Source organism: Chiroxiphia lanceolata, chromosome 13 (assembly GCF_009829145.1).
Source record: "Chiroxiphia lanceolata isolate bChiLan1 chromosome 13, bChiLan1.pri, whole genome shotgun sequence".
NCBI lineage: Eukaryota > Metazoa > Chordata > Aves > Passeriformes > Pipridae > Chiroxiphia > Chiroxiphia lanceolata.
Window position 1 is genome coordinate 16,752,469 of NC_045649.1, and position 25,157 is coordinate 16,777,625.

Sequence of the window (25,157 nt, forward strand, 5' to 3'; positions counted from 1 at the left end):
CCTTTCTCCGTAGACACTCAAGGACAGGTTCTCTCCTGGACTGAAGCTTTATCAGCTTCAATCATCATGAGAAAAATACCAGCTGAGGGTCTTCCAACCAAAATTTATCTGCATAAAAAATTTTTCTGCATAGAAGAGAGGTTTTTTACAAGAAAGAAACTTCTGTTTTATACCCTCAGCCTCAAGAACTGAGGAAGCCATCTCCAACCACCTCTGCTCCCAACCCCATACAGCCTTTCTACTGCTTTGCTTCTTGTAGTGAAGTGTTTTGAGTCCTCCTTAATGGGCAAAAGCTTCTTCCTTCGTACAAGGCATTGTGGAAGGATCAGCCTAGACTTTGCTTACTGAAAGAGAGGAAATGTCTCCCACTCCCAAAACCCAAATCCATCCCCTGTGGATAAACTCCAGCCCCTGCCAGTGGGTTCCCAGTGAGTGCAGGGACCAGCTGGGTCAGAGCCAGGAGCAGAGCACTGAGAGCTGCACAGGGGCAGCACAAATAGTGCAGTGCCAAGAGCCTTTGGGTGATATTCCATGTGTGCTGAAGGCATTGCTGCTTCACCAACCCCGTCAGGTGCCCCCTGATTTACAGGAGGACCGTGTGTTTCTGCACTCCTTTGTTACAGGCAGCTGTAAGTCCAAGAAACACTTTGGTGTTTATTGCTTTGATGGCTAGCCTGAAAATCCTTTCACAAGCATGGTGTGTATATGTATACTGTGTTTTTGTATCATGTTTAGCTCATCTTCCTTCAGACTGACAGAATGCTGTTTTTACTCCCTCCCCCCCTTTTTTTTTTTTTAACAACCCCCAAATACCCCTCTGTAGATCCTGTTACAAGGCAAAAATCCTGGGATTGCTTGGGAATATACATTTTCCAAAACCAACAATGAAAACAAGACATCTGTCAGAAAACACAGCTACTCCTGGGTGACAGTGCAGTCTGAGTGCTCAGCTACCTGTGGTGGTGGTAGGTAACTTTCCAATTGCCAAGCCTCTTCTGTTTAATTTTTTTTAAAGTATCTCAAACTCTTCAACTGCCTTTAATTTTGCAAATGTGTATTGATACATACAGGGGGTTACAGCAAACACCTGGTCCTTATTTTTTTAGCTGACAATTTAGAACACAGATGAAGTACCTTTGTACTTCCTTTATAGTAAAGAAAAAAAAAATCCATGCCAGGCTCAATTCATGTCACTATGACTCAGTCTTTTTTGTTTAGGTCAATCCATATCCATATGATAATCTTGCTGTTGCAGTAATGTGGGAATTAAATATGTGCTTTGAAGTTGCAGTTGGGGAACATTGAAAGATCCTGAATCGAGGTAAATTAGGTAAAATGAGGAAAATCTATTCTATCTGTGGAGAGCAACAAAAGACTAAGATATTATCAAGACCTTCACTGAAAGTTGCACCAAATCTTCTCACTGTTTAATTACCAATATTTTAATGCTGCCAGGTCAAAGTCTGAAATTCCATATAAGCTAAGAAGTTCTTATTGCCGTGTTCCTCTTGCTTTGCACAGACCATCTGTTTGTTTTTTCTGAATCCTGGATGTTCTGTCAGTGAAAGTAATTCTAGAGTGTAATGAAAGCAGAAAACTGGCATGTGGGAAGTCTTTAATACCAGAGAACAGGACTGGGTAATGAAGGAAATGCCACATTGTGCTCCTGTATTGGCAAAATAGTCCATCCAGGTGAAACTCAGGAATATCTTGCCAGAGTCAGACTTGTCAGACTTCACAGACTTCACAGCATCTCAGTAAACAGCTCATGGAAGAAAGAGCCACCAGGAGCACTGCAGCCCTAAAATATGACAGCTGTATTTTCTTCCTTCCCTTTAAAAGGTTGCAGTGTGAATATAAAAATGATGGAAACAACTGTGCTTCCAAATTTGACTCACTGTGCCAAATGAACCATGTGTGAGGTGAATGACAGATCTCAGTTAAAAGATAAATCTAGAAAATCACTTCATCTCTTAAGGCATTTCAGTCTTCTCTGTAACCTGTCCTGATGCTGACACTAGATTGAGTGTAGGTACAGGAACCTACAGAATTCTGGAGTCTGTAAACATATACTGTAAAAAATGTGCAGAATGTCTATTTGCAGTTTGCAAGTGCATGAGGAGGGCTCTAAACAAGCCCTGCTAGTGTCTGCAGAGAATTAAGATTTGAAGAATCACTAACTTTTGCTGGGGGAAGATTCTGCAAATATGCTGCTTATAACTCAAATTTTCATCTGACTGCAATAGTACAGAGAAGGAAATCAATGTTAAAAACATGTTGCTGGATAAAAACCTATTTTAGTTAGTTGAAGTCGGTGGAATTGTACCAAGGATGAGCTTGGGCTTGTTTAATTAAAATTGTTGCCTACTACTTTTTCTCTTCCATTTTGAATAAATGTTTACTGTAGTGTCATTTTTTTCGAATGCTTCCCCAGGACACATTACAGCAAAAGCAATTTGTTTGGAAGATCATCGTGTACGAGTCAACACCTCCCTTTGCGGCCCAAGGATGAAGCCCTTGAGTGAAACAAAACTATGCAACACCAATCCATGCCCAGCATAGTAAGTTCTCTGTGTTTTTGTACCTGCTGGCTGTGCCTTGTGCCCGAGTGTGCCCGGCACATGGAATTGTTTCCCTGCGAGATGAACCCCTTTGTGTTCTGTAACGTGAGCCAGGGATTGTTTAGAGACGTGAGTGGTGTGGCTGCTGCCCAAGGATAACAGTGTCGGTGTGTCTGATGTCTGAGCAGGGCCTGCTGAGCTCTGTCACCGTGCTGGGGTGAGCCCTGTGACACAGAGCAAATCCAGCTCGCTCACAGGCCTCCTCTGCCACCTTTACTCATCTTGAATCACTAAGCCCATTTCCTGAGTAAAGTGCTACTCCCTGTGTGCAAGCCTGGCCCCCACGACTCACATTCCACATGTTAGATTAGGTTAAAAGAGTCCTGTGAAGTGTAATTAGTGATTTTTGGGCAAAATGCCCCACGGAGTATTGTGATACCAAGAAGAGGACTATCTAAACCAAACAAATTGTCGGCAATGCTCCTGGTGCCCACAGAAATAAATATGAAGGCACTGCCTATGTGAACAACCCTATTTTCTAAAAGAAAGGGGAGATGCAAAGGAAGACATTGACATATAGATAAGCACTTAGAATCCAGCTGGTCTAAATCAATTTAAAAACCAAGGGAGTTGCACTGATTTATAGTAGCTGTAGTAGGGGTCCTTTTGAAAAAAAAAATGTTGTGTGCTTATATAATTAACCACAGTATTATGTGGCTTAGAGTATAAATAGGTAGATTGGGATATAAATGGCCATCTTTCTTCTGCTTTTTATTCACCTTTGGATTCCTGACTTTGCAACCTTTGCATTATTTTAATTTTATACTAAAGATCACAAAAGCTGTACTATGTTGGACAAGACATTTGGACTCCAGAACAGGAGATTTTCTAAAGTGATATGTTGAAAAAATTGAGAGTGTTTCAGTCAGTGGGAAATAAATAAATTTGAAGATGCACCGAAGCAGAAGAAATGGAGGAAGGGTCTAGACCTGGTGTCATCTGCTGGTTTTACTCTGCAGTGATGAAAGCAACAGGGCAGTAAAAGCAGTTGGCTAAGCCCATACTTCATAAAATAACACATTCAATGAAGTTTAATAGAAAGCATTCCTCTTCTCCTCCAGTCCAGAAGAGGATGATGGGGCAAAGCAAAAAGATGCATATGTTCTGCAGTGACTTTGTTTTTATTTAAAAATCCATAGTTTGCAATATGTTGAACATACTAAAAAATAGTCCAGTAATAGTTTGGAATTTCCTGCAGAATTTAATGATTACAGCAGAGTACACAAAACCCAAATGGCAAATTATACACTCTGACCACAAAACGATAGAGATAAGGTTTAAATAATGGTAACATGTGACATGAGAGCCCCGTGTTCCTGCTTCAGCAGTTTCTTTACATTGCGTTTAGCCACATGATTTTCTCAATACCAATTTTAAGTAATCTTTGTAGCCAAACCCAGTCTTTTCATATGCAACTTATCTTCTGCCAGAACTATTTTTATCCAATGAACTCAGTATCGTGCCCACAGAAATGTATTGTCTGTGGTGTCCTCGGGAGTGTTTTTAAGCTCTTTATGCCTACCTACATTTTGATGTGGCATCATTATGCTATAAAGCTCCACCCAAATCACATTAACTTCTACTGACCATACACAAAATTTCCATTTCTATTAACCTGAGATCCTCATGTACTTTGAACATCCACTGATATACCTATCAGTGAAACTGCTGAATATCCATTTTGACACACAGTGCAGTGTTTTCATGATGACATTGCAGCTATTGTATAATTTACTATTTAAAATACATTTAATGACTTGAACTCTAAAAAGAGTACAAAAAGAAAAGATGTAAAAGCCCCAAGTACCTCTAGGGAAAAACAGTTCAACTCACTAATTAATTATTCTTAAAATCCTTAGGATATATTAATGCATGGAGGATCTGCATGTAGGATCATGCCTTAAATTAACACATTGCCATTCAGCTGAGTGAAACTATGCCAGAATCTCTCTGCTGAGGAATCTGCCCAGAAAGTCATAGCATGGAATATTTCCCATAAACCTGAGACTGCCAACAGAAAAAAAAAAAAGTAGGATTAATTAATAAATCACATGGAGGAATGCTTAATAGCCAGCAAATAACACAAACCCAAGTACAGCAGACAACAGGTGAGGGAAGGAGGTGACTAACAGATGAGATACAAGTGTGTCAGTTTTGGGACATAAAAGAGGTTTCAGACTTGTGAAGGTCAGTGAGGAATAATTGTTGCATAAGAACAAAGGCTTATTAGACTGAGTGAGACCAAACTACTGTCCCAACAGTAAGAACAGAGAGAGGCACCAGCAGTGCACACTGTTGTTGTTGGGTTTCAGAGCTGCCAAACCTGGTCATAATTATTTGAGCTAATGAAAGATACTCTTGGATCACAGCCCAGATAATCTTGGAAAATGGCAGTTTACTAGAGGACATTAAAGTAGGTTTATTGCCCGCTCCTCTGTGAAGAAGGGAACTTTCTGAGCAGTTATGGTGAATAAACTCTTAAAGTGAACACTTTTGGTTGGTCTACCAGTCACCGTTGTCAGAAACATCAAGGCAAACTAATTAAAAGCTGTAAAATGGATTAAAACTCTTTTCCCAGAAGTTTGTAGTGAAATGGTCCAAATATTTATAAATCAGACAAAAAGGAAACTTCTGATGTGTTTCTGGAATTACATAACTACTGACTTTTCACATTAATATTTCTTTGTCCTTAAATTAGTGCCTTTTATATTTCCCCTATTTTGGCAGTTACAGGAGTTGTTAGACTCTGAGAGCTGGGATTTCTTCTATTCCCAGAGGGATTTTGCAAAAATAGGCTTTTTATGCATATTCTACAACTTAAAATTAGCTTTGTTTTCAGGCAGATGTGAACAGACAGACAAGTGGGATGCTGTGCATCTTTCATACAGGAAATAAAAAACTTTCTTATCATTAAAACTGTATGTAAGCAGCTATTCCAATGATCACAGGACTGATGCTGTGAGAAACTGTGGAAGCAGGATAGGCCAAATGGTCAGATTTGAGACAAGAACCTTTCTGTGAAATAAATAATTAAAAATTTGTAAAACTTTTCTAAAATCCTCAGTTTAATTTCAGTGCTGGGTCTTTGAATAAGATTTCTCAATGAGAAATGGTTTAGTCATTCAGAATTCCCTCTGTTTCTTCACTTCTGTTTTCCTATCTAGCTGTTATTTATGGTCTTACATTGGAAGCCTTCGAGGATGAAGACACTTGGTTGAATGTTTCCAAAGTGTTCCACAACGGCTGGGGACCCACTCAGGGCTTCAAGAATAGAAATACTGAGCAGTTCTTGGCATTCCAAAACTGAACTTACCCCAAACAACTGGCAGTAACTCCTCAGACTTTGTGTCACTTCAGGGACATGACGTGTAGCTGCAGCATGTCTGTGCCTCGAGCACAGATTTGCCCAAACAGCTTGTGCTGGTTAAATTGCCTCTGTTTTATTTAGATTCTGCATTGTCTGTCTGCCAGATTTATTAGTCTGAGGACGTTTAAATCATAGAGTCATAGATTCATAGAATCCCAGAACGGTTTGGGTTGGAAGGGACCCCAAAACTCATCTCATTCCACCCCCTGCCATGGGCAGGGACACCTTCCATAGCCCAGGTTGCTCCAAGCCCCATCCAACCTGGCCTTGGACACTTCCAGGGATCCAGGGGCAGCCACAGCTTCTCTGGGCAACCTGTGCCAGGGCCTCCCCACCCTCACAGGGAAGAATTATTCCTAATATCTAATCTAAACCTTCCCTCCTTCAGCTCAAAGCCATTCTCCTTTGTCCTTGTGCTTGTCCTTGTGAAAAGTCCTTCTCCATATTTCCTGCAGGCTCCCTTCAGGCACTGTGAGGGCACAATTAGGTCACCCCTGAGCCTTCTCTTTTCCAGGCTGAGGAACCCCAACTCTCTCAGCCTTTCAGAGCCCTTTCAAATCCTCATGACACTGGTGACAGGACTGCTGCTTTTAGCAAGCAAGTTCTTTATGGTGAATATAGACCGGTAGGGTTTGACAGAAATACCTTCACGTTTGTCTCCCTGGGTGAGTGTATCTAAGCACAAACCCGGTAGGTACATGCTCAGCTAAACTGGCCTTTCTTTCCTTTTCATGCCAACTTTTCCTTACATCAGCTTAGGTGAATCTTCCTCCCTCATCCTGTCTTCTGAGAGAGATGTAAAAAATGAAAAGTCATAACAACAAAGGGCACAACTTTCTAATAATCAGACCTTATCTCTTTACAGAACTCTGTCCATCTATTTGTCCTCTTCCTTTGGCCTCTGTTAGTCTGTGTCTCTTCAGCAGCTACAGTGACAAAAGGGATCATCCATTTCTAAATAATCTATTTAGAAAACATTTTTCTTTTCCTGTGTGAGAGAGATGTTTCAATAAACAGCATAGACAGGGTTAAAAAGGAATGGTGATTTGTTAACCAGACCCTTATATTTTCTAAATACTCCACCAGCCTCAACGGCAGTGTCTCTCTCAATCCCTGTGGAATTCCAGATTCCAAGTCAGATTGATAGGCAAGCTGGTTCTAGTAGATGAGAACTGTAAATAAGCAGTACTTGTTTTTCTAGTTGTGTGACTTATATTTTATCCCTAGCAAAATGTTCCATGCTTTGAAGGTAGATAATGTAACTACAGCTCCCTGATTGCTTGAGCAGATATCAGTCCATCAGGAGATCGGCTGAGCAGGGTCCCTGAATAATTCACATTTGATAGGTGGCTCATGTGTATTGATTTTATAAAGCTAATTGCAATCCTGTGTTTCTAACATGCCTTTCCTCCTCTAAGCTGGTCAGCAGGTGAGTGGAGCACATGCAGCAAGTCTTGTGGAGGAGGGCAGCAGAGTCGCCTCATTCAGTGTGTCCAGAAAAGGGCTTTCCAAAGAGAGGAGGTCGTGGCCCATTCCCTGTGTCCTGTAAGCACCCCCCCACAGGTGCAGATGTGCAATAGTCAGGACTGCCCACCAGAATGGAGCCCTGGCCCATGGTCTCAGGTAATTTGCAGAAATCTTAGTCTGCTGGCATAATGAAAACATTGCAAAAAACTCTCCTCAAAAAGAAAAATAGTGCACACTCTGTGGAGTTCAGTGTTTTGCAAGCGGCTTCATTCATGACGAGAATATGTAAACCATGTATGTATAAACATGTAAACTATATATGCTTTGTAACCAGCCTTCAGCAGTGCTCAGACAGGAGGGCTTGCCAGGAGGAGACAGGTGGTGTTCTTTTAGGTGGTGCACATAAATGGATAGATAATTCTTTCTGATTTCGTAACTTAAGGCTCTATGAATTCTTCAAGCCATTAACCCCCTCAGATTACTTCCCAAGCAATATTAAGTTCTCTCAGAGGTGACAGGCAGTCAAGGAATGAAGAAGTATTTGGGCTTAGAGTTACATACATGTATATGGATTGTGGGTTGATACATTTGTGATTTACACATTCACTAATGACTTCTGTACTTTTGCCACTGTTAGAGCAGCTACTCTACTGCCAGCAGTGCTGCTGCAGATACTGCCATGAGGGGCATGAGGCCCGTGGGCAGATTCTGTGTGTACACACCCTGCTTTACACACCTGAGAGGTCCCTGACATTGAACCACCTGAGCTAAAAAACACACAGATGCTCACAAAAAGCTCAGCTCTGCTGCGTCTTTCACTGCTGTTGGTGCTGTTGTGAATGGTTAATGTAAGGATAAGCAAAGTAATGAGAAATCTGGGATTTAAAGGAGAGCTGGTAGTACACTTATATCAAAAGGATTCGAGATGGATTTAAATTTATTGAAAAATGTATTACTTATGTGTTCTGTTCTTGGCACTGTTACTCTTTAGGTGTTCAAGAACACCTTGACCTCAGCATTCCCAGCTGAGAAGCACAGACTGCCTCTCCAGGGCAGTGCCCTGGAATGTGACAGACCAGTAACCACTCAGTAGTCCATTGAAACAGAGTTTTAACAATCCAAAAGGAGCTTCTTACAGTGTATCTGGAGGAAACCTGAGTGCGGCAGGAGATTGTAAAAACCAGATCTTCAAACACATTCACACATTCAGACTTTACTCCTCTAAAATAAAAAAATGACAGTTAAGAAAAATCCATTTTCCTCTTCTTTAAGAGGTCTAGAGATTTTAAGTTTACAAGTCCTGCTGAAATGTAGTTTAACAGGCCTATTGAACAAGTTAGTAAAGATTTTAAGATTCAGCTGAAAACTGTTAGATCACAAGTTCAAAGGAGTTAAGAGGAAAAAGTGCAAAATCATAGAATCACAAAATGTTTGGGCTGGAAGGGACCTAAAGCTCATCTCATTCCAGCCCCCTGCCATGGGCAGGGACACCTTCCACCACACCAGGTTACTCCGAGCCCCGTCCAACCTGGCCTTGGACACTTCCAGGGATGGGGCAGCCACAGCTTCTCTGGGCAACCTGTGCCAGGGCCTCCCCACCCTCACAGGGAAGCATTTCTTCCTAATATCTAATCTAAACCTAGCCTCTCTACACAAATCAGTGTCATTTTAAGTGAAAAGAACTTTTTTGTTTGTTTGGCGAAGGATTGAAACCACAGATTTTCAACATGCAGGTATTTTTGTTACATCCTCAACACAACTGTGCTTTCATGAAATCTTTTAAAAGCACTTGTACTTTGATACAAGTAGTGATTCTGCCTTGGAACATGCCCCATAATTATTAGTAGAAAGAAGAACAATTAGAAGAGGATGCAAGTAAGTAGGAAGCTGATAGTGTTTATTCCTTCATTTCATCAGAAATGGCTCATTCAGGCATTTTGTTGTATGCTAAGGCAGTGAAAGCTGCAGAATGCCTGTTCCACTGAGCTACGGTTCAGCAATGCTTATTTATTCACTGGTGACTTGTCCTAAGCTGCAGTTGGCAATTAAAACATCTTTGGTGTAACTCCTTAACCACTGTCTGTATCAGATTCTGTCTTGTGGTGAGATCCACTCAGTGAAGGAGTTATGTATCAATTCCCTGGGTAGTTTTTTCTGCCTCTATCTCATCCCTCTAGGCCAAGGTGAGGACAAAATAACAAATAGCTGAGAGCATCTTGCCATGGGAGATTGTGCCATGGGAGGTTAGGACCAGCTTTCAGCTGTGCTGAGCAGGGAGAAAGCACTTTGCTCACAAAAGATTTTGCTCACAAGTCCAACTTACCTCATCTACGGAAAAGAGATATTACTCATATCTCTTCTCTATGGGGGCTGTGAGAGTTCACAGCTTACGTTAAGAGAGCACTTAGAGCAATGTTTTAGAAGTGACATACAGATGTTACTGTTACTTAGGTACCAGTAGAATTTCAAGTTTGCTTATATACAATAGCAGCTACACAGCATGTCAGCCATGACTTCTACATTCTGCTGTAAAATACATATAATGCCAATTTTCATTTCCTCTGCTTCAAATGAGTGTTTCTTTCCATCACAGTGCTCCAAGACTTGTGGGAGAGGTCTTAAGAAACGGGATGTCTACTGCAAAAGTACTGGTTCTCCCAAGGTGAAAATCTTGCCTGAAAGTATGTGCAGCAGAGACCACAGACCCGAATCCCAGCAGACCTGTGTGCTAGGACGCTGTCCCAAAAATGACCGGCTCCAGTGGGTGATTTCTTCCTGGAGTGAGGTAAAGTGGTGCAGTTACATGGCTCACTGCCTGCCTTTCTGCTCTAGGAAATGCTGACTCAGGGGCACACACGAGCCATGGGGAGGACAGAAAGCTGAGCTGTCATTTGAAAATCAGGTGTTCTAGGCAAGCCACCACAAAGCACAGATTTAGTTAGATGTACCCTGCTGTCTTTGTTTTTCAGGACTTTCACTGACTTGGATTCATATTTCAGTTTTCACATTATTGGGCATGGTCTTTATGTGTTTAGTTCTACAATGCTTTTATAATGCACGCTTTGGGTTCTCTTGCACATTCCCCTTTATCTGACCGTGTTTCTGTAGATGTAAGAGGTGTGTTTTGCCTCTGCAGTGCTCAGCCTCCTGCGGCCCAGGCGTGCAAAGGCGAGAACTCAAATGTGGTGAGAAAAGCATCCATGGGAAACTGCTCACCTTCCCTCAGAGGAGATGCAGAAACCTCAAGAAACCAAACACCAAGCTGGAGGAACCTTGTAACAAGGGAGCCTGTCCATCACAGACTTTGTATAACATGGTGTCTGGCTGGTATTCCTCACCTTGGCAGCAGGTAGGAATGGGAAGCTCTCTCGCCTCTCTCCCTGTCCTGGCTATTGCTCTTTCAGCACTATTTCATGTCTTGGCTCTAAGGAATTTGCAGAAGGACCAAGTTTCTCTGTACAGTAGCTCAAGTCACATCCCCTGGTGCTCTTCCCTGCACAGCTCTGCAGAACAACACAACTGCAGTGTGACTGCTGCCTCCTGGGCAGTACATGCCCTGGAATGCAGGTGAGGTGTCTGTGCTGGGTTTGGAGAGCACCACACTCCATCATATCCCACAGAAGGCGCACTGGCTGGAGTGGCACAAACAGCTGGTGGCTGTAAAATGCTGACAGCCATGCCACTGTGACCACGGCAGGGTGAGCCCAGGCTGCCCAGATTAAAGCCAGCTCCAGCCTTACATTCTGCTGGAGTCAAAAGTCCAGTGGTACATTGGAGCCATCCCCAGTACTAACAGTTCCCAGGTGCCTCCTGCACGTAGCCATTCCCTAAAGAAGGCCACACCACTCAACCACTGAAACATGATGCAGCTGGTCCACATCCATCATGTATTTTGGTGCAGCTCATTTCTTTGTCCTGAAACTGAAGAATGTCACCTAAAAATGTTATTCGTGCTTGAGAGGCATTACATTCCACACTCATTTTCCAACACTTTCTTCTCCATCTTCTTCAAAGTGCACTGTGGTTGAACTACTGCATATCTCTGTGCACAATGTATTTGAGCATCTGCACAGATTGCCTGGAATTCCCTAAATGCTATGATTAATTGTGGGATCAGTCTGTATTTGTTTCTACATTCTTGCAAACAAGCTTCTGTATTTCTGGAACTTATCTACTTCATGAGTCATATATCAAAGAGACACACACTCATTTAATAATATTTACATGAAACAATGTATGCCTGACAATTGCAATCAGATGAAAATGATCACATTTATCTTAAAGACAACTTTTCATGAAACACATACAAGTAAAAGGCTTATTAATGTTAAAATACTTCATAGCTCTTCCTGCAAATGCATAGTGGTTTTCCCCAGATACTGCCATAATTATTGTTCCAATGGGAGTTTTATCTCTGTTAAGGCAGCAGGATTGGGCCCAGAGGCCCAGAGATCAAAAGCAATCAGGGCAGACAGTCAGGAATAGGTTTTCTAAAATGTTCAGTTTCTGTCTCAATGTCTAAGTAAGGAACCAGATTTTCAGCTGAGTCCTTAAATAACCAAAAGACACACACGTCTCTGAAAAGTTGGTCCTGGTGGGGGTTACTGAACAGCGGCACATCCGATCCTGGCCTTTCTTGATTTGAAAGTCTCATCCAAAGCCCTTGAAACTCCCCACTTTGGCTTTCATGGGCTTCCAGAGTCTCTGCAATGAAAGACAGCTTTTCCTTTTCTCCTCAGTGCACGGTGACCTGTGGAGGGGGAGTGCAGACCCGGAGTGTGCAGTGCCTGCGCCAGGGCAGACCAGCGTCTGGGTGCCTGCCCCACCAGAAACCAGCTGTCCTGAGAGCTTGCAACACCAACTTCTGCCCAGTCCCCGTGAAAAGAGGTAAAACTCGGCTCTACATGCTGCAGCAGAGTTGTTTCCTTAGAATTCTATAGCCAGCAAAGCCCACCTTTTCATTACACTCACTGATTTGGCATGTTCCTTCATAAATGATTTTTTCCCAGGCTTCCAGATTGACAGTAACTGTCTGATACTACAGCATCCCTCTTCTCAAAGTGAGCCCTCTTAAAGCAAACAAGAGTACGACTGACACAGGAGATTTTAAAAGCAGTATGTGAAATAGTTATGCTGTTTGGTTCTGAGTTGCATCTTTATACTCTTTGTTGAATAACAAAAGCATCCTATGCTGGTACTGCTTTGTGATTAATAACAGCAACTCTGGAGCTAAGCAATAAGCATTTGCCATTTACTTTTAGTCTTCTGAAGTCAGACCAAGCTTCAGATTGCACCCAGATCCCGGGACTCCACAAATGTTTTATCTAGAATGTCCTTGAGACATGCAGTCAGGGAACATGAAATTAAGCTCTCTCCCCAGTTGTACGTCTACTGTGTCCCTCTCTGCCTCTTCAATGTGAGGAACAGGGAATGATGGAAGAGGAATTCTCTCAGCACCATCACAGACAGAGAGTGGTGCATTACCCTGTCCCATATATTTGGTTACAGGATGGTCACTGTTCATGACTCCTTCCTAACTATGTGAAAAAAACTCATGGAGGTCCAGGTTTGTCCCACATAACACTGGTTATCTAGGTATGCTAGAGCACTTTAAACATTAGCTTTCAAAATACTGCACATTAATTGACTTGTTACCATTTTAAAACTGGGAGCTGAAAGTAACCTCTATAAAACCCAAGCTGGATTGCAAGAGGAAGGTGGTAATGGAATTGGGAGCAGAGGTCAAGCTCTGGCCCTGTATCTTGTAAACTGACATTAGCCAACCACCCCCAATGTCTGCCCCAATTCCTGGCATTCCCTGTGCACAGAAACCCTGCGAAGCCCACGGAGATCCTAACCATTCTACTGCATCAGCTCAAGACATGCAGAGTATCAAGCTGATCTATCAGGGGACCTTAATCCAAACAAGGATATAGAGATGAAATGGACCTAAAAGGCATAAGAAATAGTTCTGCTGTTTTTATCAGTAAATGTTCCTAACACTTCAAATTAACCTTCCTAAAAGGTTCTGCTGTACTTTGGAGTTCCTGTATAACTCCCTTTTCTGTTACATAGCAAGGACTTTTCTTTCACCCCTGTTTTCCCCTGCTATATTTCATGTTTGAAGTACTGTCTGTTATTAATTTTGGCCTTGGCCTGTTTCTCTCTCTCCTCACATCTGCAGGAGCCCTTTCCCCTTTATTATACCTGGGTCGTCAGGCTCTAGAGATCAATTATCTCCTCACTGCTCTCTAACTTTCTGTCTAAACCAGCAGAAAGAGAGGAAACCAGCTGTGCTGGAATCACATTGAAGCAAATCAGTCTCTATTATCAGCCATGCAGCTCCAGCTCAGTGATCACAGGCAAGAAATTAATGTTTCAGGGAGAGTTTGCACTTTCCTGGACAAACCAGGTCATTTCCACCCCTCTGCTAAATGCAGTTAGGGTCACTGTGACTCCTAGTAAATCCAACTGCTTAAATGAATGAAAATCTGAACAACGTATAAATACTTGGGTAAATAGAAATAAGGGACTGACAACCTGATCCCCATCCACTGAATTTTGTGGGACTCTTTGTGTTCCTTCCAACAGTCCTTGGATTAGGTCCCAAGTGTAAAGTTTTCAGCCATACCTCTGTAATATTAACACTGCCCTCTGATCTTCAAAGTGGGAATAAAGATTTATTAATGTTGCCTCCTCCTCATACTTTTTTTTTCAAAGAGTAATTTGTAATTTTTTAAAAATTTACCCTTTCATGGCAGCAGAGCTTCTCCTGTCTTACTCAGAACAGCTTTCCTTCCTCTGTGTGGTGTGTGCTTTTCATCTCTTGTCTGTTTTGGTTCCTCCCAGATTCTGTCTGGTGACAGCAGGGGAAGGAACGGGAAGGTTGGTGCTGAACTCCAGCTGCATCCCTCCTGACATTCCATGCAGAATGGAAAGGCAGTCCTGTGGAGTGGCAGGGCTGCAGTTCAGTACTGAGCTCCCCACTTCCTGGACAAGTGTTTGTTCAAGAACAGTGTTTTCTTTCCCTAGCATTAGAATTTTTCAGACAGGCTTATGTTTTTAAAAGCTGAGAAAAAATGGCATATTTAAAAAAAAAAAAGAAATAATTTTCCTATTAATTCAAATTTGAGAGTGATAAAGGCATACAAAAAAAAAAAGTCACCTTTGCCATGATATAAAAGGGAATTAAAAAAAAGTAGTGGTGATGAATCCAAAGAAGTTCCTATAGAGAGATGGAGATGATTCCTGGTCCAGGGAACATGAAGAAGTTGTCTGTGCCATGTGAGGGAGCATTTATCTGCTGTGACTCAGCTTAGCTGATCTGAGAATACAGACAGTGGTGGCTAGATTTTATTTCAGTCTCCTTGTAAATTCCTTTTATTGACCATGTAAACAGTAGTTCTGAGAGTTGAATGAAATCTTTTCCCATGCTCACAGGAGATTTCAGTTTAGCTATAAATTTTGCTGAAGCTCATTGAGTCCTATTGCTCTCTCAGACACAGTGAATTTGTTTATAAATCATCCATATGAATCATCACTCTGCTCATTTAAAGAAACATAAAGCATCCTCTACAAAACTGGAGAGAGGAGCAGCTCCGAAATGTTTTTAAAGTAGCAGAGCTGTGTGTATAAATGATCTGTACAGAAACTGAAGAGAAATAAGATCTTAATTGAAAAATACGATTTACCTGTATTTGTAATTAAAGGCTTTTCAGACTAAACACTGTCTCTTTTCTCATTGAACTTAATTAAGATTTCACCAACAGGGCATAGTCCTAAAAGCCTGATTCATGGCACATAACTGAAGTGTCTGAGGAGATTTCTGAGGTTCCCTGCAGAGTGGAACAGAGAGAAAGAAGTGCCTCTAGAAAGTGCTGGGACACAGGCAGGGAGCAGAGCACTCTGTGCCCACGTGTGCTCAGAGCAGGGCCCAGGCACTCCCATTTCCATGTGTTTGTGTGGACACCCACTCACACTCGGAGCTGACACTACTTTGAGGTGCCGGTAAACTCCGTGTGATGGTGGTGGCAAGAAGCAGTTGGCATCAAGTGTAGAGCAGGCTCATATGTGCAAGTACCTGGCTTTAGAACAACATTTGTAATCAGAGGTGTAAACACAGATAAGTTTTTCTGTCCTCTAATGTGAAACTTCCTTCTGTTTTCCTGAACTTCAGTGTGCTCTAAATTTTTTAATTCAGCCTCTGACCCTCCTGTGATATTAACTCTATCTCTATAAATTAGTAAATTTTGATCTCTGAAGAAATTAAAAAAAGAAACTAGTATTTTTGAGATGAAAGCTCGCTCATGTTTCCTCTTCTTTGAATTGAGTCACCCACCATGTTTTTAATATTTACAATTGCATACAAATGTGTGGAAATATTGCCCGACTTGCAGACTTGCTAAAAACACAGTCTTACCATATTGCTTGGATTTCTTTCCTTCAGATGATCCTTCTTGTGTGGATTTCTTCACTTGGTGTCATCTGGTGCCCCAGCATGGTGTCTGTAACCACAAATTTTATGGCAAGCAGTGTTGTAAATCATGCACGAAGAAGAACTGATAGCAGTGAGTTATCTGAACCCTTCAGTGACAGGATTCTCTTCTTCAATTTATGTTGGAATTATCTCTACTTTGAGGCAAGACATGGTGCCACATAAACCACTGATGGAAGAGACTTGGTTTTTTTCTAAGGGAATGTCTGAGGTACAGTAATTGTTGGATATGTGTTGAAAAAGGAATGTTTCTTTTTTTTCTTTATTTGCTGACCTCACTAAAGCACAGGGTACTATGGATCACTTGAACACTGAGACTCGAGGGGAAGTTCTTCTTTCTTTAAAAAAGTGTCATTTTGCACTGTCACATGTTACGAGGAAGAAATTAAGGCAAGGAAGCCTTTTCTGGCTAATTTACCAGAACGCAAAGCAAAAAAGAGATGGGGAGCTGGAGGAGGAAGGCTACGGCGTGGCAGCAGGACAGAGCACACTGTCAAAAGCGTTTCCTCTCACAATTTTTTTATGATACCGTTGTCCCAGGGTGAGGAAGCTGTTTGCTGCCACAGAGAGACATTCCAATGGCTGTTGGCTGGAGAACACAGCGTCACACGTGTGACCACCAGAAGTAAATAGTGCACTACAAAGATTTATGGTGCTTCTCTATCAGACTTGCTGCTGGAAAAGCAAGTTTTGCATCATGCTAATGTTCTTATTATTTTGAAGAATTCATTTTCTGCTTTGTGTAGAAACTCAGAGGTGGTTAACTAGTAACTTGAAAATGTATTCCTAGAAATACTCAGCGTTAGAATATTTGGACTTTTAATATTGCTGTGTTAAAATTAAATAGGATTTCATGTTTCAACTAACTCAAGGAACTCAGATTTATTGAGCTCAATGGTTATGTTTTCAACTTTCTAAGCTCATTAGATATGTAATTTTAAAATTTAAACTTGATATTTTAAAGTAGTTTTGTTTCAGAAGCTAGATTGTTTGAATGCCAAGATACTGAAGAATGTCTTCCTTTTAATCTCAAATCTCTGCAAATTTTGATTCATTCACTACCCAAAGGAAATAACAACAATATTACAGTCTGTAACTTCTCTGAACAGTTATTTATTCACACAGGTTATACGGAAAAAGCGCTTGAAAAAGATAAGTGGATTATTTTCTCGAACCAAATAAAAGTCAATTCTATTTTTATACACTCTCCTAATACTTGTATTTAGTTCAGAATCCACCAGCAAACAAAAGAATTGTAAACATAATGATATTTGTAACCGTTCAGTATCGAGGTGCTCGGTGACACGATCAAATGGTGCAGTTCAAAAGGTTTCTGCATTGAAAAAATCCCCAACCTGTTTGCCAAACCCATCTGAGACAGAGCTGTGTCCTACTGTAATTTTCTGGGGAGTGCCTATGAGGGACGTATTTATCTAATTCCACCCAATCCCACAACTTTGTTTGATGAATGTAGTTCAGTTTGACTGTTTTTTTAAAGTATGGTTTCAGCATAAAATTAGCCAGCTCAGCACTAATGCCAGACAGTGGTCACTTAAAATTAGCAGTTCCCTCTGCAACAATTTAAATTAAAAACATGTATTCTGTGATACTCTAAGAAATGATGATTGGAAACATATCTCAACCTACACCGCTCTGTCTTGATATTGGACATTGTGTAATTATAACTTTTTTTTCTAGGAAAACTACAAGGTTGTTTTTGTTTTGTTTTTATAATTGTGTCCTTTTTATTATTTTATGTAAAATAATTAATTTATTAATGCATAGCTTTTCCTTTATATTTCTTTGCTCACTTCCTTAAGTGACAACTGAGGAAAGAAAATGGTAGTGTCACAAAGTATGAATTATGGTGTAAAAAAGGCAAAAAACTATAAGTGTAATATTTAATTATTTTATAAGCTTTGTAATAAAATACTCTAACTGTTTCATTATATTTGGAATTGTAAAATTCATGAATAAAATATGGAGGTTATAATTAATATCAAGTAATATAAGTGCTGTATGCCTTCCCTTGCATCTGTGTTGACTGTCCCGTAGTGGGTTTAAGGAGAACATTATCCTGTTATCTCCTGCTGTGTAATTGGCAAAGGTCTGTGGCTCTGAGCTGGTTCTGTGGAGGGGCAGAGCTGCCCACAAGAAAAGTCTGTCCTCTGGGGAGTGGCCATTTAGGCACCGTGGCTCAGTGTGACCTCCCTGCCCGGCCATGGCCCTACCATTCAGGTCTGGGGTGGGTTAATTTTGGGGGGAACCCGCAGAACAGTGGATCTGAGTGTTAACAAGCCACGATGATGAATGGGATGGAGGTCACTCCTTTCAGGCACTCAAAGTCAGGCGTATGTACTAAGGTCATGTGAAACTTCTGTGCTTTTGAAGGTCCCATTATCCTGGCTGGTGAGGAATGCACGGCTCGTTATTCAGGCAGAGAATATGTTGGAGTTGCTTTTTAAGAGCAGAAGGTGTTTCTCATTTGAACGCCTGCCCTGCCACTGAAAGAGCTGAAATGTGCCCATTTCAGGTCCAAAAAGGCAAAATGGACAAAACTTCATGGGTTTATTTTCATAACAACACAAAAGCTAAAATACACAAAAATACAGCTGCCCCTCTCTGTGCCAGACAGACCTGACCCATCGCTGCTCTCACCAAAGGCAGTGGAAAGTTGTGTGTACCCCTGAACCAGCAGGATTCTTCCCTGTGTGTGTTTATCTGCGAGGTGGTTTGCAAGATAAGGAGCCTCACTCAACACAGCATTGGGTTTTACAGCCTCTCCCATCTGCCTGGGGATACTTTATTTTTCTAAAAATGACTCGTCTGAGAAGCTTCCAAGCCAATCCCTAATAGGGGCTATATCAATTCACTGGATCATTTTATATCTATCCTCTAACATATATTTGCTGCTTTTCCCTTGATTCAGAATCACTCAGTGCCCTCACAACAGCCAGCTATACAGAGGGTTGTTGATAGGAAATACTGAACATGCCTCTGACTCGCAGCACAACCCAGTAGGCGATAATAAGCAATAGATCAGTCTGCTCCTGAAGGACTCCCAGCAAGAGCTCTTTGGAACAGGATTTAGACTAGTGATTTAAATAATTAATATGCCCACACAAGAATTCAGACTCTATAAACTGCTTAGTGTTCTGGGCTAGAATTTTGGAATTAAAATGAACCGACGGTTGTCAGTGAATTACAGTGTTGGAGAGGGATGTTGAAAGAGGAAATATTGCATAAAGATGTGCTATTGTGTGCTTGGATCACCCCCAAGTCCACAACTGTTTTATTGCTGAGCCCTTACAACAGTATTTGGTATACAAAGCTTGGCAGTTTTCTAGAAGTATATTGCTGCAAGGCTCACTTTATAAAGCAGAATGGGGTCTTTTCACAAAGGAACAGCTCCATTTCCTGTAGTCAGATTTCATCACTCAGGTAAAGGATGCATCTGCCTAAAACTCAAACAGATATTTAATGAATAGCTTGATTGTGTAAATCAAACTCCACTCTCTTGGATGCCCAGAAGACATGAAATGCTGGAGACAGATGAATGTTTCGCTGCATGTGGTTTTATGGTAACATGATCCATAGCCTGTATTTCCTTTATTTTTCAGCAAATCCTAGTCAAAAACATCAAGAAAATAAATTAACATTATTATTTCCATTGTAATTGAAGTGCAACCCTACTGAGCCACTGGGATCCCATGGTGTGCAGCACTGTGTGCACGTGTTGTGAGGAGTTCACAGTCCCGAGTGTGCAACAAGAAACTACAGGAAAAGAACACGTTATCAGGGAGCTCGTTGTGATTAGGAGGAAAAGTGCTGCTGGTGGCTCACTGTCTGGCCACTGCAGAACGTCTCAAAGGCAGCTTCATGCAGATAAGATCTGGAAGAGCAATACTGAGGAACTTTGTCCCGACCCTGTTTGGAAGGCAGACGCTGAGCATTGCTGAGGGTACATCAGAAATGAGGTGTGTTCGGTGCCGAGTCCTAACCAAGACAGTGACTGTCCCCAGAGGAAAGCAATGCCAGTAACTGGGGACCACAGAGATGTGAGGGTTTGGCAAAGCCTTCTTCCCATCAAAAAAATCCTGAAATAAGGAGGTGCAGCTTCTAGAAGATGCTTTAAATCCCTCCCCAGGCACTACTGTGTGAACACCAGCCAAATCAAGCTAACCCTCCTGCCTACTTGCTGTGAACCTCCATTGTAGGTATTCTGCATCCCCTCCTCTTCAGAACAACCCAGGTCCAGGCTGGGCTGGAACATGTCCTTGGATGTCTGTCACACTCTGAACATGAGCACAGTCAGTGTGGAGCTGATCCCCAGCCCTGCAGAGGGCACAGATGCAGGGGGTTATTTACAGCATCTGTCTCACAGTGCCCGTGGGAAGCCAGAGCCTGTACCCTAAGGAGAGGCATCAGAATCACCCTCTGACCTGAGAGCTTTCTTCTAACAGCCAGCACACACCAGGCAGGGCTAAGGGAAGGGATGTAGACATTTTCCATGAGAGATACCAGGGCAGAAACAGCCTGAATGTCCTAACGGGGCTGAACTAGGGACAAAACCTGAATATCTCAATCCACAGTGCAATGTAGTAACACCAAAAGCAGTTTTCCTTATGCTCCCTGAAGAAAAACATCTATTACAGGACCTATGCTTCAAACTGCTAAATATTTTATGTACTTTCTGTCCAATAATAAGAATTATTCAGTCATGAACAGAACCTGTTTTAATTTCTGGATTCTGCCAATGGAGGCAGGAACCTTCAGCTAAGCCCTAACTTCCAGGCTCACTTTCTAAACATTAAGTCAAGCTATTGTCCCCATACACTTCAGCCTGAACACTGCAGTGTGCCTACTGCAACTTAGGACTGGTCTTTAGTATCCCCTAGGTGACTTGAGCTGCCAAGCATTAATTTATTATGTTCTGTTGTGATAATGTTCACTAATCCTTCATAATAACACAGGGGAGCTGACACAAAAGCTCATTCAAAAAGAATTTGAAAGGGTTTATGAGGGAAATGTTTACTCATGAAGGTCTTACCTATGGGGGAGCAAACAGATCTAGGAGGAAAGCACACACAAGAACTTCTTCTTCGGGATCTTCATCTTCTCAAATCACCTCAACATCTGAATTGATCTGTCTGATAGGAGAAAGGGAAGGTATTTTTCCTAAAGCAGGTATTTTCCCCTGCCAACACTCTGCTTCCATGGAAATAATGGCCCTCACATTTCCATGTTGTATGTTCAACATAAATGTTGAGCAAGGAAAAAGTAGTTGAGGTCTTTATTTCCTCAAAATTCATCACCAAAAATGACTTTTATAAGCTAGCAAACAAAGCATTTTGTAGTTTTCTTTTTGGGGGCTTTGATAGCTGAAATATAACTTTTGGTGGACAAAGAAAAAATCAGTATTCTAGATATATTTTTAATATCCAAACAGATCATCTCACTGGTTTTGTTTTCCCCTGAAATGATATAAATAGGAAAACACTGCAGGAAGTGCTCATAGATTATTCATGTATCAATGATATGTCACTTATTTATCCACAATATACAAATCATTATTTTACCCTCCACAAAAAGATACTGTACTTCCAAGTCCATTAAAGGAATTTTAACTTTCAAAGACTTTAAATGGAGAGCATCCTTCACTGATAGATGATATTTTAACTGGATCAGAACATTTCACTTCTAGAGAGAGATACTGCCTGTCAGCAGAAAGCTCATCAGCTCAGGCTTTGTAAAACTAAACTGTAGTTGCCAAGTTGCCCAGAACTGCCACGACTTGCTCATTCTGGTGTTTGCTAGGGGAAAGCCAACCAGCACAGACAATAACAGGCTGTAAACACAGCTCTCTCCCAATTAAATATAGGATATACTTCTTCAAACTGTATCATTTCCCGCAGTTTCATTTGGAGGGTTTTGGTGTCCACTTCCAAAATACTAGCTGCAAACCCAAAATTGTGTATAAACATACTGGAACATCTCATTTGAAAAGCATCCAGACATTGAGTGAGCCCATTAGATGGTTTAAGGGCTTCTGTGATACACAGTGACCATATTACATGGAACTGGAGCTGGCCTTGTGTCCTGTGGTCAGTTAACAGCTAATGCTGAGGTTTTTTGGTTGGTTCTCAGTTGCAATGGAACTTGTCAGGAAAATCATGAACTTGGTATAAGGTTACTGTTCAGGTAAGCTCAAGTGTCAGCAACAGTCTACTAATTTCCAGCTACAGCAGACCTATGTGATATCAGGCACGTGGATTTGAGGGCAGACCAACAGAGCACTCTCAGGCTTGTAGGAACACTGAACTTACTAAGACACTGTACATCTGAAACACTATCAGCCCTTTATTTACTCCTTAGCACAGTGACTCTACCCTAGAATTTAGACATTGTTGAGAATCCTGCCCAGTTTCACCAGTCATACTCCTGAAGAGAAGGTAGAGTAGGGTAATAGCAAGGTAGTGATACAAATAGGAAGGCAGAGCTAAAGCTTCCCTGCCTCAGTGCAGCAATGCAGGTTGGGTGTGAGTACTGTGGAAAAAATGTCATCTGAGGAGGCACATGTTCACAGAACTGCTTATGGAAGAGGTGAGAGGATAGCCAGAGCTATAAATGAAAGTCTGGGATTACAGGACTCCTGATCTCTGCCCTGTTGTGATCAATAACTGCGAGGTGGGAGCGAGGCCAGGCTGACCTGTGCTTGCTGCACAGAATTGGCTTTGCATTTAATTTGGCCCACTCTTTGGTGTTTCTTCTGGTCTTCAGGAGGGGCTGGGAGTGGGGTTTTCATCTTGAAGCATAACTTGGAATTACAAAATAGGGAGGAATTTGTCTTCTGACTCACAAAAACGAGAGATGAGATACTGTACAAGATTTGCCAGTACTCTCTTGTTCTTGGTTGAGTGATTTGCTCAACTCTTTTTTTTATAACCAATGCTAAATCTATGGTCAAGAAGGAGGATTTTTTCACCCACTTAAGATTTTCTGGACATTTTCAAATGCATTCAGAGAATCATAGCATTATGGAATGGGTTGGCAGGGACCTTAAAGTTCATCCTCTTCCAACCCCCCTTCCCTCCCCCAGATTTGTCAAACAGCTTGTGCTGGTTAAATTTCCTGTTTTATTTAGATTCTGCATTGTCTGTCTGCCAAATTTATTAGTCTGAGGACATTTAAATCATAGAGTCATAGAATCATAGAATCATGGAATGGTTTGGGTTGGAAGGGACCTTAAAGCTCACCGCCCTCCAACCCCCTGCCACGGGCAGGGACACCTTCCACCAGCCCAGGGTGCTCCAAGCCCCGTCCAGCCTGGCCTTGGACACTTCCAGGGATGGGGCAGCCACAGCTTCTCTGGGCAACCTGTGCCAGGGCCTCCCCACCCTCACAGGGAAGAATTTCTTCCCAATATCCCATCTATCCCTGCCCTCTGTCAGTGTGAAGCCATTCCCCCTTGTCCAGGCCGTTGTCCAAAGTCCCTCTCTGGCTCTCTTGGAGCCCCTTTAGATCCTGGAAAGCTGCAATAAGGTCACCCTGGAGAGATTCCTGATATCAGTGCACATATTTTAACCTCTTCTACAAACTTCTGTGAATTACCAGGGTTTGAATCTTTTATGTTCTGTATCTGGTCTGCTGTAAGGAAGCAGATAGTGTTTTTACAAGTTCTTCACTTGCTCTGAGGAAAGAATAGGAGAAGGGGAAGAGAAAAGTGGATCCTCTTTGAATTCATTCTGGACTGTACACCTGTGACACAGCATGTTGTTGTCAGAGACTGGATTTGCTAAAACAAGTGATCCCTTTCAGCCCTTTAACCACCTCTAAGTCACTATATCCACTATCCTCTTTGATTAGGTTGGTTAAATGATTAATTTTATTTAGTGCAGGCACAACTCACACCTCATGTTTTACAAAGGCAAGTGCAATGGGGTCCTTGTGTTGACAAGTACAGCCCTGATCTGCTGAGAGTGTGACTTAAAGGAAGACTAAAAGTCTTATTCTCCTTTTAGGCTAGAGATTCCTCTGATAAAGCCAATTTTAGAAGCTGCTACCCAAACTCTACTTGTCCACATGTATACAATATATATTGTATACTTCTTATAGGCTGTTAATCTAGTTCTTTTTTCTATATAAGGATCTTAATTAAGGTGGAACCCCCCCCTCCCAAATATTTCATACATGCTATGTCTTCTTATCAGGCAACAGCCAGAATGAGGTAGTTCCTCAGCTTCCTAGACTGCACAATCCCACTTTGCCCATGAACAGAGTGCTGCAAGAACCGGGCTGTTCTTGGTGCTGGCTTTTGTAAATGCTCTTCCTTGAACTTCTCATTAACCTTGTGAACCTCATGCCTGCTGGATGGATCCCAGCCAGCATCCTCCACTGCTAAAGGACTCTTTGAAAGGAGAGTTTACACCTCAGGTTCCAAATTGGGTTACTGTGGCACACTAACTACACAGAAGAGGAATGCAAACAGTGGATTTGCCTTTGTAGAAACAGCGGTCGATTAAAAAATAAAGTACCAATAATGTGAGAATCATACAGTCCTGAAACCTTCAGACATTTTGGCACATAGCTCTGTCTCTCTCGGACAATTGCATCCCCTTTTTCACTGCTTCCCTCCTCCTGTTCCAAAGCTCCCCCCCAAAGCCATCAGGGGGTGGGAGCAGAGTGGGTTGTGAAGTGTCCTGGGGTAATCCACTCTGACAGGGAACTGTGCTGATTAAAAGTTATGGCTTTGGAACAGTAAAGCTCCCACTGCTGTCCACGTAGAAGTTGCTGCTTTCTATTTAAACCTTAACAGTCACATCTAATCAAGAGAAAATAAGGACATTTTTATGAATTCCATGAGAAAAATTCCCCTCAGGTGTAGGTTGCACGGTTTGATCAGCTCCAGTATCATGTTTTAGCGTCTCATATTAATCCTGCTGATTCTGAGCCAAGAATTTAGCTTTCAAACTCGTCTGACAGCCAGGCAAAAAACGTTTTGGCAATTTGTTATTATTCCAGCTAAACTTGCAATATGCAAATTAAGATTTATGGCAAATGAAGGCTTAAAACTATGCATTTATCTTCATGTGGAAAAGGTATCATGTAGTTGCAAGGTGCCAAAAAATACCAGAGCTGGGCAGAGAACAAGGGAATTACAACTCCCAGAAGGCACTGGAGAGTTGTACATCAGCATTTGGTGTCCTGA

At 41.8% G+C, this 25,157-nt stretch overlaps 1 protein-coding gene and 1 long non-coding RNA gene across 6 annotated transcripts in view; one reads left to right on the top strand and one right to left on the bottom strand.

Moving 5' to 3' along the window:
• The window catches only part of ADAMTS18 (ADAM metallopeptidase with thrombospondin type 1 motif 18), a 79,047-nt gene extending 61,105 nt beyond the window's left edge, over positions 1-17,942 (top strand). For all 4 annotated transcript variants that reach the window (XM_032701437.1, XM_032701439.1, XM_032701440.1 and 1 more), the window contains 7 exons: positions 824-965; positions 2,435-2,561; positions 7,407-7,611; positions 10,049-10,240; positions 10,592-10,804; positions 12,195-12,342; positions 15,902-17,942. In XM_032701437.1, coding sequence (XP_032557328.1) covers positions 824-965; positions 2,435-2,561; positions 7,407-7,611; positions 10,049-10,240; positions 10,592-10,804; positions 12,195-12,342; positions 15,902-16,017 — 1,143 coding nt within the window. In that variant the 3' untranslated portion in view covers positions 16,018-17,942. The remainder of the gene's footprint in view (positions 1-823; positions 966-2,434; positions 2,562-7,406; positions 7,612-10,048; positions 10,241-10,591; positions 10,805-12,194; positions 12,343-15,901) is intronic.
• The window catches only part of LOC116793527, a 38,880-nt gene continuing 29,593 nt past the window's right edge, over positions 15,871-25,157 (bottom strand). For both annotated transcript variants that reach the window (XR_004359518.1, XR_004359517.1), the window contains exon 3: positions 15,871-15,959. This is a non-coding gene — a long non-coding RNA (uncharacterized LOC116793527). The remainder of the gene's footprint in view (positions 15,960-25,157) is intronic.